General features: G+C 45.7%; 1 protein-coding gene across 1 annotated transcript in view; it reads right to left on the bottom strand.

The window, feature by feature from the left end:
- Rnf157 (ring finger protein 157) overlaps positions 1 to 18,988 on the bottom strand; it is a 74,636-nt gene that overhangs the window by 17,157 nt on the left and 38,491 nt on the right. The window contains exons 4-12 of the mRNA XM_052756209.1: positions 10,887 to 10,975; positions 8,973 to 9,119; positions 8,533 to 8,650; positions 7,826 to 7,892; positions 7,484 to 7,527; positions 6,834 to 6,881; positions 4,066 to 4,137; positions 3,224 to 3,383; positions 2,934 to 3,046 (exon numbers count right to left, since the gene is read on the bottom strand). Coding sequence (XP_052612169.1) covers positions 2,934 to 3,046; positions 3,224 to 3,383; positions 4,066 to 4,137; positions 6,834 to 6,881; positions 7,484 to 7,527; positions 7,826 to 7,892; positions 8,533 to 8,650; positions 8,973 to 9,119; positions 10,887 to 10,975 — 858 coding nt within the window. The remainder of the gene's footprint in view (positions 1 to 2,933; positions 3,047 to 3,223; positions 3,384 to 4,065; positions 4,138 to 6,833; positions 6,882 to 7,483; positions 7,528 to 7,825; positions 7,893 to 8,532; positions 8,651 to 8,972; positions 9,120 to 10,886; positions 10,976 to 18,988) is intronic.

Genomic DNA, 18,988 nt, shown 5'->3' with positions numbered 1-18,988 from the left:
TATGTCCACCACATAGGTGTAGTGCCCACAGAGGCCAGAAGAGGGTATTGGATTCCCTGGATCTGGAGTTACCAACAGCTATGTGCTGTCAGGAGGTTATTGAGAAGAAAACCAGTGCTCTTTGTTGTTGTTGTTTTTGTTTCATTTGTTTGGTTTTTTGAGACAAAGTTTCTCTGTGTAGCCCTGGCTGTCCTGGAGCTGGCCTTGAACTCACAGACCCACCTGCCTTCGTCTCCTGAGTGCTAGGATTAGAGGCACTGCAGGAAGTGCTCTTAACTGCTGAGCCATCTCTCCAGGACTTCTTTTTTGTGTGTTGGTGTTGGGTATGTGCATGTGACTGCAGGTGGCTGCACAGGCCAGAGGTGGCACTGGATCCCTACAGCTGGTGGTGTCGGTGGCTGTCGATTACCTTTAGTGGCTCCTCTGCAAAAGCAGTATCTGCTCTTAATTGCTGATCCATCTCTCCGGCCTCTGAATTTTTATTTTCTTGCAGTGTTAGAGATGAACCCAGGGCCTTACACATCCTACCCAATTTGACCCACACCTCTAGCTTGGTTTTTAATCTTAAAAATTTATTTATTTATTTGAAAGAATTTGGGCAGTGGTAGTTGCTTTTGAGGCAGCCATTAGCCCAGGGTTGTCTGGAATTCACAATATAATTAACCTGTTTGTCTTTGGCTTCAGTCTAGAGTGCTGGCGTTACTGGTATGTACCATCACGCTGGGCTTAGGTTTTGTTGGTGACAGGTTTTTTTGTGTTGTTTTTGAGACAGGATCTGGCTATGCAGCCCTGGCTACCCTGGCACTTATGAACTATGTAGTCTAGGTTGGCCTTGAACTTGCCATTCTCCTTCTCAGGCTCTTGGCTACACTTTTTATGTGGCTACATCTACATTCTCCTCATGGGTTGTTTTTTTTTTTTTTTTTTTTTTTTTTTGTGTGTGTGTGTGTGTGTGTGTGTGTGTACATGGATGTTAGGTGTCTAGGACAGTTGGCCAGCCAGTTCCAGGGGTTCCACTGTCTCTGCCTCTTCTTTGGGGTACAGGCAGTCAATGCTGCACCTGGCTCTTTATGTGGATGAGAAAATCCAAGCTCAGGTCCTCAAGCTTGTTTGTGCAGCAAATACTTTACCAACTGGACCTCCTCCCCTCACCCCCCACACCCCCACCCTTTTGTAGCTTTTACTGCTTGAGTATTGTGGAATCCATATTCAACTGAATAATCTATTCTATTCTAGGTTTTTATTCTAGGTTTTTAACGCTTTACTTGGTCTGTTGGGTTCTTGTTTTTTTTGAGATAAGGTCTTTCTATGTAACTCTGGCTGTCCAGGAACTGATATGTAGACCAGGCTGGCCTTGAACTCACAGAGTTCTGCTTGCCTCTGCCTCCCAAGTGCTGGGGTTAAAGTCATGCACAGATGTGCCTGCTGGTTTGGTTTTAGTAGCTAACTAATTATTCCATCTAAAATCTATTTCATAAGGATTGAATTGATAAGATGGGCTGCAGAAATGGCTCAGCAAGTAAAGGTGATTGCCACTAAGCCTAATGACTTGAGTTTGATCTTCAAGACCCACATGATAGGAGGAGAGAATCAATTCCCACAAGCTCTCCCCCACCACATACTTCCTCCTCCTCTCTCTCTTTTCTCTGTCACACACATTAAATAAACATAAACAAATGTAATTTAAAATGCTAAAATGACTTCCTCCCTTATAATTGACTAACCAATTTCCCTATACTGTTACCTGAATAATAAATTTCTCCCACCACTGGGTCATCAAGGCAAGACAATACATGTAGCTGTTTCTTAGGGGTAGGGGCTTGTATAGTGCTAGTGACTGGTCCCAAGGCCTTGCTTATGCTAGGTTCATGCTCTGTCCCTGAGCCACACTCATACCCATGACTGTTTTACACCTGCACAGCTTCCAAGCTTACTCTGATAGTCTCCTTACACTATGACATTAAGGTCAATTATCTGCTTGGCTTCCAAACTCTGATGCCACAAAAAAGGATGAAGAAAGGCAGCAACTTTCTTCAAGGATTCAAGTAAAGATAGTAAATTTTATTCAAATCCAAAAATCATTCTTGTTTCTGCTTGGGGGAGTTCCAGAGTTGGATCCCACTGGAGTGAACCTCCACAGACGGCTCTAGGAAGATAAACATGAGCTGGACTCCAAGTTCCAGAGGGGGAAAAGGAGCTTTCAGTGATCAAAATTCAACTTTCAGTTGTAGCATTAGTAATCTGCTTAAGACTTATTGATTTTTGGGTTGGGCAGTGGCAGAACATGCCTTTAATCCTAGCACCTGGAAGGCAGAGACAGGAGGATTTCGAGTTCGAGGACAGCCTGGTCTACTGAGCAAGTTCCAGGACAGCCAGGGCTACACAAAGAAAACCTGTTTCAAGAAGAAAAAAAAAATTCCAAGATTTATTTATTCATATTTTCTGTGTATGAGTGTTTGCCTGCATGTATGTCCGTGCACCATATGTATGCTTGGTGCCTTTGGAGGTCAGAAAAGGGTATCAGATCCCCTGGGACTGCAGTTACAGACACTCAAGAGCTGTCATGTGGGTGCTGGGAATTGAACATAGGTCCTCTGCAAGAGCAGCCAGTGCTCTTAACTGCAGAGCCATGTCTCCAGGCCCAGTATTAGTTTGCTTTACTACAACATGACCCCAGCTAGTCTAAAGAAAACCCTTCAGCATGCTCAGGTCTAATTTTTTGATATAATGCCAGAACAAAACTGGGTGTCCTTGGGAGCAACAAGCAGGAGGATCAGTAGGAGTCTGAGACCTTCTGGTCTACATGGCAAGTTCCAAGCCAGCCACGGTCACACGGCCAAACCCTGTCTCAAAAACAAAACCCACAGAAAAATATCAAGGACACAGGAGAGAGTATCTGTTTCCGAGAGGCCATGCTACTGAGCCCAGCTTACTGAATGCTCTTCAGAGTCTGATGTCTGGGATGAGATGATGGGGTTAAAGCTGGTTGGAGACAAAGGGCCCAATTTTTTCCTCATGGCTCGGATCTGAAGCAGTGCCCGGAAGGCTGTGAAGAAGAAAACAGGCCATCAGGACATCCTGTTTCAGGATTAAGGATGAGCAGGAGTCCAGACAGAAACCATACTCCCTTCAGCATCCATCCATCTGCTACACCCAGCAACAGTGTTCTGATGTTTTGTGCCCACCCTTCCAGCCCTCGCTGTCAAGCTCCTCCAGGACTTACGCAGCCGGCAGATGGGGCAGTTGTTGGCCTGGTAGCGCAGGGTGTCTGCACAGGTGTTACAGAGGCAGAGGTGACGGCAGGGCAGGATCAAGGTATCTCGGACATCTGAGAGACACACCACACACTCGGCACTGTTATCACTCACTTCATCCTCAGCCACCTGGCCAGAAAGACAGACTCAGCTAATGACTCAAAGCCTTCCACCTCACAATTTATTTCCAAGGAAGCTTGGCTGAAGAGCAGACAATAGTCAAACAGGATCTACACTGACACTGGACTGTAGTTTACACAGTGCTTTTTGGTTTTTTAATTTTAATTTTATTTTATATGCTTTGCCTTTTGCATGCCTGGTGCTTGCAGATGCCAGAAGAGGGTGTCAGATCCCCTGGAGCTGGAGTTAGACAGTTGTGTGCTGCCATCAGGGTGCTGGGAATCGAACCTACAATTTCTCTTAACTGCTGAGCCACCTCTCCAACCCTGTGCAGTGCTTTGGATACTTGGCCCCTGCCTCTAGGAACTGGTTGCCTGAAGCTGAGAGACTGGACTAACCCGGAGTTCATTCTTCCTCTGAAGATCTGAGCAGAAGGGACCTAGGAGAACACAGGGGTGAACGTGAAGGGAAAATGAAGACCCTCCAGGGAAGCAGAGCTCAACTGAGCTCCAGAGCAGAAAGGCAGATCCAAACAGCCTATTTTGTTCATTTCAAAAGTGGCATAAACTGTAATCTAAAGTGAGAATCTTCTAGGACCTGACTGGCACACTAGACCTCAGCCCAAGCTAGAGCATAGATTCTCACTTTGCCTCTAGGGAAGAGCAAATTCCAAATTTTTAACAAAACTCACCTTAGAATCTTGTGTGTTATATTTGTTTTCGATCCCGTAGATCTCCTGAAGAAGGTAGCTGACCCCATCTACCTGAATAGCAAACAGTCCAAGAACAGGCTTACTACTGAGAGACAAGAGCGGAAGACCCGCCTTTCCCCATGGTAAACCAGGACTACTGAGTCATCATGAAAAAACTCAAGGGCCTACATAGATAAAGGATGTTTTATTTACTTATGTTTGCATTTGAGAGGGGAAAGAAAAACCAAGTGCTTAGTTCACCCACTATTATATCCAACAAGGAACGTAAAATTTTACAAATGGACAGTATTTGTATTGCAGCTCATTACTACAGACAGTTACAAAAGGCACAGACTCAAAAGAGGATGGAAGGGTATATGTCAAAGTGTAAGTGTTCATTGTGTAACAAGGTTTCAGCTTGCCAGGCGGTGGTGGTGCACGCCTTTAACCCCAGCACTCAGGAGGCAGAGGCAGGCGATCTCTGTGAGTTCAAGGCCAGTCCAGGAAAGGCACAAAGCTACACAGACAAACCCTGTCTCAAAAAACCAAAAAAAAAAAAAAAAAAGAAAGAAAATTTCAGCTTAAGTACTATAAAAATAATGGTATAGACGGTCTCAAGTGCGGCTCAGTTGGGAGAGTATTTGCCCAGAATGCATGAAGCCCCAGCAACACATGAACTGGAGGTGGTAGTGTACACCTATAACCCCAGTGCTCAGCGCCAGACTTGGTTTGAGGCCAGTCTGGGATACAGGAAACTGAACAAAAAGGAAGAGAAAATAATGAGCAAGGACAGTGAGGAAGGAAAGGGAAGACTGAGACAGGTGTCGTGGCACATGCCATAGTCCCCACTTGGGAAGCTAAGCAGAAGGACTGTCATGAATTTGAGGCCAGCCTGGACTACACAGCAAGCTACAAAGCCAACCTCCACCTCGAGAAGAGAAGACAAAGACCGGGAGATGAGGGACATCAGGACCTGGGAAGAGACACCAATAGTGCATACCCATGGAGCCACCCTCATGTCTTTTTTCCTGTTTTATAATAAAAGATTTATTTATTTTTATTTTATGTGCTTGTGTGTGTACTTGAGTGCACGTATGTGCACCATCTATATGCAGGTGTTCATGGAGGCCCAAAGAGAGCGTCAGATTCCCTGGAACTGCAGTTACAGGCAGTTGTGAGTTACTCGACGTGGGTGCTGGGGACTGAAGCAGGGTCCTTTGAGAGAACCCAAGTGATCTCAACCACTGAGCCATCTCTCCAGCTCCAGCCCTCCCATTTCTTTTTAAATTATTATTATTGTTGTTATTATTATTATTATTATTATTATTATTTTATTATATGAGTATGGGCACAGGCAGGTCATAGAGAATACGTGTGATGGTTCAATGGACAACTTTTAGGAATTGGTTCTCTCCTTTCCATCATAGGTTCAGAAATCAAACTCAGGTCACCAGACTTCTATGGCAAGAACCTTTACCCGCTGAGCCATCTTAAAACCTTGATTATCTGTGCCTGATCCCACTCCGTGAGACTGGGTCTCACTCGTGCCAAGGTGGCTCTCCCCTTCTCTTGAATCCCACCCTCCCTTCCGTGTGACTCACCTCTGCTCCCACAGACCTACTCTAGTTCTGACCTCCTACCCAACTGTCAATGTCGACAGTCTGTTGCTAACACTAACCTGGAAACAGGAAAATATATAAAACATTTTTCTGTAAAGCTGTAGCTTTTAAACAGCCAGGCCTTCATCATGAGGCAACTCATCTAGGTTGGGCCTATACAGGTAATACCATGTACTCAGGATCTGTGGCTTTTTCTGCTTCTCTTAAAACTTTTTTTTGTTGTTGTTGTTTTTTCGAGACAGGGTTTCTCGGTGTAGTTTTGGTGCCTGTCCTGGATCTCGCTCTGTAGCCCAGGCTGGCCTCAAATTCACAGAGATCCGCCTGGCTCTGCCTCCCAAGTGCCAGGATTAAAGACATGGGCCAGGACACCCAGCTTGATCACCCACTTTTTAAAAACCATCTTTTTTTTTTCTTTTGTTGAGACAGGTTCTTACTTTGTAGCTCAGGTTGGCCTAAAACTTTTTGTAGCTGAGGCTGGCCTAGAACTCCAGGTGATCCTCTAGCCTCTGCCTCCCTAAGGGTGAAATTACAGGCGTCAGCCAGCACATGGCATCTCCTACCCTCTTTGCCGGGGCCGCCACTGGCTGCACTTGTCCCCTCACTTCCCTGACACTGCCTCCTCCTGTGTAAAAGCACGAATGCCGGCAGGTGGCGGGGGCTCTGCCTGCTAACAGACTTGTGCAAACCTTGCTGGGCATCCTGGAGGGCACATGTCCAGTGAGCTGCACTTTAGAGAGGGAATGCTAGGATAGATTGTGCTGAGGGCACTGACTGGCTCTGAGTCAGACCCAGTGTTTTATCCTTTTGTTCGAAATGTCTCTCATCTTGGCACTTTAAGTAAAAAGAATTCTCCTTCACCCTATGCCAGGAGACAAATCTTATTCTTTCACTTCTCAAGATAACTGTGCCCTGGGAGGCACCAGCAATTCCAAAACAATACAGGCACTAAAAGTCAGCGCTTCTTTCAGACCACCCTAGTAGTTCCTAACAGACAAAGTGCTCCTCTTCCAAAATCTTCTCCTTGGATTGAAAGAAAGAAAAAAGAAGAGGGAAGGAAACAAGAGTGTGCAGCTTTAAAAGTTAAAAAACTCCTGAAAGAAAGGAAAGGCGAGGGTGAGTGCTGAGAGTGTCTGGCTTTCGGAGACTTACCACTTGCTTCTGCTTGAGGGGCTTCACACAGAAGGTCCCATCTGTGTGCTGGAAGAAAAGCATGGCATTACAACCCGGAGGGAGGCCAGGACACACTCTGCATTCTGTTGCTACTTTCTTATTACATGCTTGGCTGTGGTAGTTTGAATGTATTTGGCCCCCAAAATCTCATAGGGAGTGGTGCTATTAGGAGGTGTGGCCTTGTTGGAGGAAGTGTGTCACTGTGGGGGTGAGTTTTGAGTTTTCCGATGCTCAGCATACTTCCTGTTGCCTGCAAGATGTAGGACTCTCAGCTACCTCTCCAGCACCACATCTGCCTGCACACTGCCACGCTGTCCATCAGGATAATGGACTGAACCACTGAACTGTAAGTGAGCCACCTCAATTAAATGTTGCCATGGTCATGGTGTCTCTTCACAGCAATAGAAACCCTAAGATACTGGGCATTCACAGAGAGGAGCAACAGACTTAGAACACAGCAAGGGTGGGGTAGTGGCCAGCTCACGCACTCATCTGATGAAGAGGACACTGAAGATCATGGCAGTGGGGGTGGCAGAGCTAATCTTCCTGAGCACAGCCCCAATGTGACACTCTTTCAGCAGAGGGGCCTCATGAGAAAGAAGAGCAAAACATATCATGAAGTTACCTACCTTCTCAAAAGTGCCCAGAAGCACATGGCAGTGGCCAAAATACTCTGAAAGAAACAGACACACATTAGAAGACCAAACAACACACTGCTAGCCCTCTCTCACATTCCTGTTTCTACAGAACCCACAGTTTGGTAAGCCAATGGTGTTGGGCTGCCACCACTAAGATCATGTTGTAAATACCATTATAAACCCCACCCCTCATAGCAGGATGGCAAAGGAAAGGAAAGAACATGGACCGGTCTGACTGAGACCCACAGGGGTGTGTGGTTCTAGCCACAACTTCTGCTGGGACGGTACCACAAGAGGAGAGTGGATATAGCAAAGAAGAAAGAAGTCCCCTACCATCGCCTTCATCCACCACAGCATGCACCACCAAAGGATAAACCTCCCGGTCCAGATCAAAGCCAAGCTGCAGGAAAGACAAGGAAAACACAGAAGACACCACATGTTTGGATGCTCATCGGTGGATCAGAAGGGGAGGTGCGGCTCAGAAGCACTACCTCATCTCTGCACCGCATCCATCAAACTCCCTACCCTAGTCTGTTTAACTGACAGGCAACTGTTTCATTGAGTTAAAGGTCCCTAACCTTTCTGTAGCTTCGTTTTTCTTTTCTTTTTTTTTAAAGATTTATTTATTTATTTATTATATATACAGCATGTATGACTGCAGGCCAGAAGAGGGCACCAGATCTCATTACAGATGGTTGTGAGCCACCATGTGGTTGCTGGGAGTTGAACTCAGGACCTCTGGAAGAGCAGCCAGTGCTCTTAACCTCTAAGCCATCTCTCCGCCCCCCCCCCCCCCCCCCCCCCCCCCCCCCCCCCATTTTTCTTTAACCACGGCTTTCTCACAGCACCCTCAGCTAACAGGCTACTTTGGCATAGGAAAATGAACAAGGATAAGTAGACCTTTGAAAGGCATGAAGGGACCACCAGGCTTAACAGTAGAGCATGACATTCCAGCTTCTGGACAGAGTCCCTGCTGCTGGTATGCGTCCTAGGTAAGTGCCTAGGCCTTCCTGTAGATGGGGGAACCCTGGGCAGCTTACCTCCTCTTCTGCCCACTCTGAGGGGTCCACAGTATGGGATGGCAGGCAGAACTGCTGGCACACCCCTCGCTTATAGTGCACGGTCTCCGACTGCAGGCTGTTGTCTTTTGGAATGTAGCTACGGATAATGTGGGAAGCAGAGCTAAAGTTAGAATTCAGTCCAGACAGTCCGACCATTCCCACTGTCTCACGCCTGTTCTCAATTTCCAACAGCACTAACTCAGGAAAGACCTTCTTCTTTTTACTCTAGCCTGGACTATTACTGGGCTCATATGTTTAATCCTTACATCCACAGGAAGGGAACAAAAATAAAGAGTAAAGATTGGGAAAAAAATTAAATTCAAGGTCCAGATCCTGCCTGACTGTAGAAAAGAAGGTTCTCCTTCCTGGATGGGCATGAAGACTGGGAAGCAAGCAGCCCACCTGCTGTGTTGTCTTACCTGGCAATACCATTGTGGAATTCTTCAGTGGCCTGATAGTAGATGGTGATGGCGACCCGGGCATCTGTGTCAAAGGTGAACTCGACATTGTAGTGGACCTTAGCTCTGCCTGCCTCTTCTCCATGGCTCTTCACTTCTTCAGCACATCTGGGAAATCACAATCCCCCCACAGTCAAATCCCTGCTTTGGGGGCAGTGGATCAGAATTTTTATTGTTGTTGTTATTTTGGTTTTTTGCTTTTATTTTTTGAGACAGTGTTTTTCTGTGTAGCCCTGGCTGTCCTGGAACCTGCTCTGTAGACCAGGCTGACCTGAGATCTGCCTGCCTCTGTCTCCAGAATGCTGGGATTAAAGGCGTGTGTCACCACAGCCCAGATGGATCAGAATTTTAAGACTGACTCTTTGGGCTGGAGAGGTGGCTCAGCAGTAAAGAGCAATGGCTGCTCTTCTGAGGGCCCAGGTTCAATTCCTAGCACCCCACATGGCAGCTCACCACTGTCATTCAGGCAAAACATCAAACACTGGATGGTGTTTGCACATGCCTTTAATCCCAGTACTTAAGAGGCAGAGGCAGAGGGAATCTCTGAGTTCAAGGTCAGCCTGATCTACTACAGAATGAGCTCCAGGACAGCCAGGGCTACACATAGAAACCGTCTCAAAGAACAAAAGAAACAAACCACTCTTACTTTTTTTTAGCCCCCAAACGACATTACGTATTGGCTGTGTGGTCATTACACGTTTGTGTCTTTACTGTAGCTATCACAGTTGTCTGTCCGGGACGTTAGGCCATTCACTGACTCCTCCAGTCTATGCTGAACAAACGGTCTGTGTGAGTGCTTGTGCCAGAGCTGCTGGTTTTTCTTTAATCAAGGTTATTAATCGGATGCCTGAGTTCCCACAAGGCTCACTAGAAATCAGCACCGTCCTCCTTCCCTTTCCTCCTCCACACTGCAGCTTCTTCTGGACATACACACAGCATTAACCTCATTTCTAAATCGCACACCCAGCTAGTGAGTCTTGATTTGTCAGTCTTAGGGACCATCTTCTGACTTTCCATTATAGACATGGTTTGTCTCCTTCCTCACTCTGACCCACGGGAGAGCTCTGCCATTCCCACACTGCAGGAAAATCACAACCCTATTAGCACAGCACCTAGAGTCTACATAGCTGTGATTTCATCAACACTATTAATAGCGTGACACAGAATAAGCTATGGTCACTTTCTTTTCCTGTGGAACTCCCGAAGGGAGGACTCCTTTGGCCTTTTGAGTCCTTTGGTTTCTTACATACTCATCCGGAAATCGATCCAAACTCTTCGATAGCTATCTGCACTGTGGAGACATACAGGTGCATAGTTGGTTCACTTAGCTTGTCACACACACACACACACACACACACACACACACACACACACACACACACTCACTCACTCACACACACCCCTCAGAGAGTCTTTCAGTGAAGCCCAGGCTGGCCTCAAACGATATTCTCCTGCCTCCACCTCCTGACTGATGAAACTATGAGTGTACATCACCATGGCCAACTTAAAATAGGATTTTATATCCCTAATTCAAACATCTCATTACTACATAGCTTGTCAGGGTATCTTCAAACTTCACCTTCCCCTTAACAATAGCTCTTTTTTTCTTTGTTTTAGATCCATAGACTAGAGATAATATTTAAAATACTTGGGCAGGTGAAAAGTTCTTTCTGCACAGAACAGTGCTCACGTTTCAAATAACACAAGCATGACAAGGCCTCATCTTAGGGCCCCTGCCTCAGCAGTGCCTGGCAGCTGGCCTCCAGGCAGGAGGCTGTGGGCCTGGCAGAAGCTGCTCTTCCACTCCCTTAGAGTATCTGTCGTCCCTGCAGGCAGAGGGGCACCTGGGACCTGGCCTGAGCCTCAGGAACTTACTTGACGAGTCTCAGTGTGTCCTTTCGGATGTTGATGAGGCTTCTCAGAGTCTTCACAGGTTCTTGGGGAGGTGGGGCAGCATAAGGAAACTGTCAGAAACAAAGTGGGAGAAGCAGTGTGTTTATAAAGACCATAACTATCCCCAACTGGAACAGGGTTCTTGGGTGAATGAAAACCAGCCCTGTGAAGAGAGGCAAGGAGGAGGAGCTGAACTCCTAACTGAGGAGGCAGTCTCTAACATAGTTAGTCAGCTTGTCTAAGGTTACTGCTATGGGAAAACCAGGACTCAATATGGTGTTCAAAGAAGCAAGATTTATCTGCTTTTTCCCCTTTATATGAAACTTTATTTGGGTTAGTGTTCAACTCTTGGAGAACTAATTAGAAAAAAAAAAAAAAGCCAACTCCTACTGAAATTTTAAATACCAAAGGACTTACTGTGGCCAAGTTAACCACAAAAAGCTTTTCCATTTGACCTCAGGTGACAGGGAGAACCTGCAACCCCCTTTGCCCCAGGGAGGACACAGTTTCCTAAGGATTTAGGGCAGAGGATAAGGAGAACTCCATCAAGTGTACATGGCAGAGGCTTGCAAGGGCATGGGGGGTCGGTGGAAGCTGAAGACTGGTACATCACTGGCACACTTCTTTCCCCATCTGGACCTTTGATCAGGGTTCTGAGACAGTGACGGAGGGAAACAGAAAACCTCCACTGGAGATGATAACGTGCTCTCAGTACCTCGCTCTTTAGGCAATACAGCTCAAGGGTCTCTCAACACGCTTCACGATGTGATGTGTTCTAAGAGAGTGACGGGTACTCTGTCACTGCTGGGATATCACAGAACATACTTACACACACTAACAGCTATGAGTAGGCTAGGTGGTGTCATCTTATAGGACTACGGCCATAAACACTGACTGTCCCTGATGGAACTGTAATTAGGCTGTGACTATGGTTCATAAGAAGCCTACTGGTCTCAGTAGCTTTGCAGTATATTATGGGTCTCCTAGCTCAAAAACTGTACTTCCACAGTGCTGGTATCAGAAAACAGGACATCATGTTATATTCTATCACGCCTGCAGACATTGACTGAAGTGGTTATTTTACTGAAAAAAACAACCCTTTTGTTGTTGTTGTTGTAGTTTGTTTTTCGAAACAGGGTTTCTCCATGTAGCTTTGCACCTGTCCTGAAACTCACACTGTAGCCCAGGCTGACCTCAAACTCACAGATATCCTCCTGCCTCTGCTGGTGAGAAAACAAATTAATACAAAACAAAGTACATCTGACTTTCAATGCTGTTAGTGTGGTTGCTGGTAATTCACATATTTGAATATGACACTTAAAAAAACACATTCAATGGGGCAATGGTGGAGCATGCCTTTAATTTCAGCCCTCAGAGGTAGAGGCAGGCTGATCTCTCTGAGTTTGAGGCCAGGCTGGTCTACATAGTGAGTTTCAGGACAGTCAAGGCAACATAGTGAGACCCTGCTCCCCACCCCCCCACCCCCAAAAAAAAGAAAAAGAAAAAAAAAACGTTATTAAATGTCTAAAAGTGGAACTACTAAATCAAAGAGTAGCACAGTTTTAAAACATTCAGTTGGGTGTGGGGGACATTGCCTGTAACACCTGCACAGGGGAGGTAGAGAGAGGCAGAAGAGTAAGAAGCAGAAGATGATCTTAAGGTACTGGTGAGTTCCAGGCCAGGCTTGCCTATAAGACCTTTGGCTCAAAAAGAAAAAGGGGGTCACAAGTGGTGGCAAACGCCTTTAATTCCAGCACTTTGGAGGCAGAGGCAGGAGGATCTCAGTGAGTTCAAGGCTAGCCTGCTCTACATACTGAGCTCCAGGACAGCCTTGACTACAAAGAGAAAACCTGTCCAAATCAAAAGAAAAGAAAGGGAGCAGTAATTTTCTTCAGTGATGCCGTCACTGGTCAGCTGTCCACGCTGCAGTAAATAACCCCCACCCATGTTGATGCCGTCACTGGTCAGCTGTCCACGCTGCAGTAAATAACACCCACCCATGTTGATGCCGTCACTGGTCAGCTGTCCACGCTGCAGTAAATAACACCCACCCATGTTGATGCTGTCAACTCCAAACTCAGGGATCAGGGAAAGTGGGGGGGGGGGGGACAGGAGCAGGAAGAGGAGGAGAGGAAGGAGGAGGAGCAGGAGGAGGGAGAGGAGGGGGAGGAGGAGCAGAAGGAGGAGGAGAAAGAGCAGGGGGAGGAGGAGAAAGGGGAGCAGAGGGAAAGGTTGCTGGGAAGAAGAGGCTCTGTGGGAAGGGAAATGGGGCTAACAGAGGGGAATGGGGTGAACATGATCAAAATACACTGTACGCATGTATGAAATTGTAGATCAATTTTTACCACCACCCCCAAAAAAGTTCCTCCAAAATCATCTATCTAAATTATTTGCATTCAAATCGCCTACTTTGTAGGCATTACATACAAAAAATACATTACATAAAATTTTATTTTGAAGCCGGGCGGTGGTGGCGCACGCCTTTAATCCCAGCACTCGGGAGGCAGAGCCAGGCAGATCTCTGTGAGTTCGAGGCCAGCCTGGTCTACCAAGTGAGTTCCAGGAAAGGCGCAAAGCTACACAGAGAAACCCTGTCTCGAAAAACCAAAAAAAAAAAAAAAAAAAAAAAAAATTTTATTTTGTAGGTGTTTATGAGACAGTGTTTTGTTCTTTGGCTTTGTAGCCCAGGCTGGCCTTGAACACTCACATTCTCTTGCCTCAGCCTCCTGGATAGTTTAGATTACAGACGTGCACCACAATGCATAGCTGGCAACTTTTTACTTATTTTATTTTTGGTTTTCTCTGTGTAGTTCTGACTGTCCTGGAATTCATTCTGTAGACCAAGGTGGTCTTGAACTCAGAGATCCACCCGCCTCCTGAGTGCAGAACTAAAGGCATGCACCACCAGACTCGGTGCTTATTTTGATTACTGTTTTAACTCTGTTTCATTTCATTCGTTTTAGGCAGGGTTGTGGGGCACACGTGCCACAGCATGCGCACGTGGAGGTGAGCAGGCAACTTGTAAGACCAGCTCTCTCTTTCCACCATGTCGGCCCAGGGAGCGGGGCTGGAAGCCGGTGCCTTTCCCTGCTGAGTAACCTCTCTGGCCTCTACCTTTTGTTTTGTCCTGTTTCTTGAGACAGTGTCTCATGTAGCCCAGGATGACCTTAAACTTCTGGTCCTCCTGCCTCTCAGCCTCTCAAGTGCTGGGATTACAGGCATGTGTCACCACAACCAGCTACAAAAGTTTTTTTGTTGACACATAAGCAAATGTGTGTGTGTGTGTGTGTGTGTGTGTGTGTGTGTGTGTGTGTGTGTGTGTATTATAATTGAAAGCTGCTTTTTAATGACAAAGCATTATATGATCAAGCAGAAAATTTTAAAAACAAAATGCACAAGATCAGTCATAATTTTATCACTCACAATATCAAAGTTAATAAACAATGTTTATTCAGAACATCTTTCTGCCTCTTCTTTACTGTTGCACAGTATATATGATTGGAGGGTCTCCTTTTCATTTATAAGCACATGGCAAACATTGGCACCATGTAGAGATAACTGCATGCTTTATTTAATCAGTTGGTGTTACTTCTTTGCTGGTATGTGTTGTAGATGCCCTTGTCCCTGCCTTCTGCATGCTTGTTTGATTATTTCTTTGGGAAAAATTCCTAGGAGTGGAATTACTGGATCAAAGAGTAAGCATATTTTTACGACTTTAAAAGCCATTTTGCCATGCTGCTCTGTGAGCAGCCTAACAGGAGGCTTTAGTGCAGGGAGACGGAAATTCTCGTCTAGCTCCCGTCTGTGGCCCATTTCTTCACCCCTACTTCCTAGGCTGCCATACTAGAGGGATTTAAAACAATTTTAAATAAGCTTAAGCAAAAAGTAATTAGGCAGGAAAATCTGACACAAACACTCAGTCTATTCTAAAGCCAAAATAAATGACTTTGGGATTAAAATTTTTTTCTGAAGTAGTAAAGTTAATCATTTCATTTGTACAGACACTAGGCCCTTTTAAAAAACTCTTTGGAGAAACCCAGAGCCTTGACATAAAGAGCTTTAAGGACCCTTATTTATTTGTTTGTTTGTTTTTGAGATGGTGTCTTTCTAGGTAGTCCATCCTGTAACTCGCTCTGTAGACCAGGCTGGCCTCAAACTCACAGAGATCCGGCTGCCTCTGCCTCCTGAGTGCTGGGATTAAAAGCATGTACTACCACTGCCTAGCTTTATGTAGTGAAATTTAATGGGCTTATGAAGGGTCCCTAAATACAGGATGAAGAAAGGCTCAGGTACCCTCAATCTAACTTTTTAACCAGAAAACTTTGGTAAAAACAAATCCCCCTAGTGGGATCAAATGTAGATAATTTTCATATAACAAAAAAAGAGAATATAAGTAAACATTTAACTGAGTACCTACTATGTGCCATGCATCATTTGGAAATATTCTCCCCCCCAACTTTAACTACTTCAGTGTGTATGTATATGTTCCTGTGTGTGCAGGTATGTGTGTGTGTGTGTGTGTGTGTGTGTGTGTGTGTGTGTGTGTGTGTGCGTGCGCGCACGCAGAGGCCAAGGGACAGCTTCAGCTAGGACTCTTCAGGAACCATCCACATTTTTTTGAGACAGGGTCTCTCACTGACCTGGAGCTCATTGATTTGGCTAGTCAGGTGGCCAGTGAGCCCGGACGACTCACCTGTTTTCACCTCCCCTCACTGGGATTACGATCAAGTGCCATGCCCCGATTTTTATGTAGACTCTTGGAACTAACTTCAGGTCCTCAGCACTTTTTCTTTTAGTTTTTAAAAATTATGCCAGGCTGTGGTGGCACACGCCTTTAATCCCAGCACTCGGGAGGCAGAGGAAGGCAGATCTCTGTGAGTTCGAAGCCAGTCTGGTCTACAGACTGAATTCCAGGATAGCCAGGGCTACTCAAAGAAACCCTGTCTCGAAAAACAAAAACAAATAAACAAACATTGTGGTAAAACATACATTACATGAAATTTACATTTTAACTACTTCCATGCACACAGTCCTGTGGCATTGGTTATATTCACGTGTATGTTATTTTGTAGCCACCATCCAGCCCTAGGTCAATATACTCTTATTTCCTATTCCTAAAATGAGTCATGTCTCCTTTCTAACCCCTGTGAGCTCCTGAAGGAGAGACCAACAGAGAAGAGAAGCTCAAAATCTGATGGCCTACTGAACACATGGAGAATGTCAATATTAACACCCTCACCTGGTAGATAAAGAGACAGACCAGGCTAGGTGTACAGCTCCGTGGGAGAGCACGTGACTAGCATGTGCAAGGCTTGGATTCAGTCCCTGGTACCATAAAAAGAAAAAAGAAAGCAGCTGAGACTCAGAAGGTCCCAGAGCTAAGGAGCGGTGAGTAGAACCATGATTGGAACCGCCGAGCATGTAGGAAAAAAATCCAACCATTTCAAAAAAAATCCAACCATTTCAAACGGTACCAAGCTCCACCACGCAGGTGGAACTAGTCAAAACACTCTGGACCAGGCCTTGTGCTTAGACAGTAGCAGGTACACAAGCACACGGAGCGGCCCTCCTTCTGCACGTTAACAAGAGCACGGGAGGTCTCCACTGACAACAGCTTTCTTAGAGCACAGCGTGTCCAACCTCTTTGTCTGTGAGACCTAACGGAGACTGCAGACGACAGCAACGTATGGAGGACACTGCCAGCAGCTTGCCCCAAATGCACAAAGATGTGTTACTGATGGACATTTCTGAAGCATGGTAATTCTCCCCTAAGGGTTTTGTTGTTGGTTTTTGTTTTGTTTTGTTGTTTTTGTTTGAAATGGTTTCTCTGTATAGCCCTGGCTGTCCTGGAACTTGATATGTAGACCAGGCTAGCCTCAAACTCAGAGACCCCGCCTGCCTCTGCCTCCTGCGTGCTGGGATTAAAGGCATGCGCCACCACCTGTCCACCCCAAGCTGTTTTCAAAGAGCAAAGGCATCTACCGATTTGTTCAGCATTCTTGCTGCATTCGAGTACTGACCTGGACAGAAAACAGAGGGATAAGCCAAGCAAACTGAATCGAAGAATGACTGAAATCCCAAACATTGTGAACCCAGCACAGGAGTGTAGTGGACGGCTGTTTGAGCCATGCCCTGAAGCACCACTCCTAGTAACAGCTACACCTGCCTACGACCTTGAGGTACCTGCTCCAGGGGTGTGGCCGCTTGGGAACCCTTAAGACCTGGGATGCACGTATGCAGCCCCCTCTTGGCTACCTCATGATTGAATGCTGAGATCTTGGACCATGAGGAGCATAATTCCAGTTCGATCAGAGACCTCACATAGCGGACCTAGGGGCCTGCCAATTAAGGCACCACTGCCAGTGTCTGAAGGGCAAGTTTCTTTTCAGCCTTTCGCTGGTGTCATTTCCTAATACATGCTTCTTGCATCAGCAAAGTGCCACCTGGTGCCCAAAGATGGAACTACTACTTTAGCCCCTCATCTGAACAGGTGCTCAGTGTCTGCGCTTTCGTACAAATGTAAGCAATCACACGCTCTGAATCTTGTTTTCAATCAGGCTCACTTCAAATATCTTATTAACTGTACTTAAACCAAATGAAAAATTCATTTCTTGTCGTAGAAAATATGGTAACACTACATGTTAGATAAGAACAAAACTGGCTGGGTACAGGGGCATATGCTTCTAAGCCTAGCATTTTGGAGGTGGAGGCAGGAGGATCAGAACTCAAGGTCAACCTCAGCTACACAGGAATTCTGAGGCCAAGATGGGTTCAAAAACAAAATAAAACACAAAACCAGAAACCAATATATTACTCCATTTGTAAAGTACTGAGCAATCCCAGTTGTCCATTAAAAAAGACTATAATTCATTCATAAAAATAAATAATTCAGCCGGGCGGTGGTGGCGCACGCCTTTAATCCCAGCACTCGGGAGGCAGAGGCAGGCGGATCTCTGTGAGTTCGAGGCCAGCCTGGGCTACCAAGTGAGTTCCAGGAAAGGCGCAAAGCTACTCAGAGAAACCCTGTCTCGAAAAACCAAAAATAAATAAATAAATAAATAAATAAATAAATAAATAAATAAATAAATAATTCACTTCAATAAAGTTTTATTTGTGTGCATGCGGAGGAGCCAGAATAAAGTGTCATATCCCCAGGAGCTGGAGTTGCAGGCATCGTGGGCCAGCCAACATGAGTGCTAGGAATCCAACTCTGGTCCAGTGGAAGAGCAGCAAGTACTCTCAGAGCTGGGCCTTTTCTCCAGCCCTGGTAGAAAGTTTTTTCAAGCAGCTCATGACTTTCTGTGCTCTTGGAGGCTGGTCTGTTCATACCCACACAGTATGAACAGTGTGAGCTGTGGACTGTCCCTGTACACCCTCAGAAAGACTTAGTGTGCAGGTTTGTTGGTTTGTTTGTTTTTCCGACTACTTCATTATCAGACTGTTCCAGCCTTTCTCCATGTAATGGAGACCATTCATATGTTTTGGCCCACCTGTGAAGAGGTCACAGGAGGGGCACTGGAGAGCTGGCTCAGTAGTTAAGAATACTTGTTCCTCTTGAATTCGACTTGGGTTTAATTCCTGGCACCCACATGTGTCCAGTCCCAGGGAATCCGATGTGCTCTTGTGATATTCATGGTGCACATACACACATGCAGACAAAACATTCATACACATAAAATAATAAAAATAAATAATAAAAGCCAGGCGGTAGTGGTGAATGCCCTTAATCCCAGCACTCAGAGACAGGCGGATCTCTGTGAGTTCATGGCCAGCACGGTCTACAGAGTGAGTTCTAGGACAGGCACCAAAACTACACAAAGAAACCCTGTCTCAAAATACCAAATAATAATAATAATAATAATAATAACAATAATAAAATCTAAACAAATAATAAAAACAAATGGTTGAACCAGTTTGCATTCCAGTTAAAACTTAAAGAATTTCAGTTCAATCCCTAGTGTCTAAAAGAAGAAAGAAATGCCAGGTGGTGTTGTTGCATGCCTTTAATCCCAACACTCGGAGGAGAGGCAGATGGATCTCACTGAGTTTGAGTCCAGCCTGGTCTACAGAGTGAGTTCCAGGAG

This window comes from Peromyscus californicus, unplaced genomic scaffold (genome assembly GCF_007827085.1).
Source record: "Peromyscus californicus insignis strain IS unplaced genomic scaffold, ASM782708v3 Scaffold_3__1_contigs__length_106647218, whole genome shotgun sequence".
Classification (NCBI taxonomy): domain Eukaryota; kingdom Metazoa; phylum Chordata; class Mammalia; order Rodentia; family Cricetidae; genus Peromyscus; species Peromyscus californicus.
The sequence above is the reverse complement of the archived record's forward strand: the minus strand, read 5'-3'. Positions and strand labels throughout refer to the sequence as shown.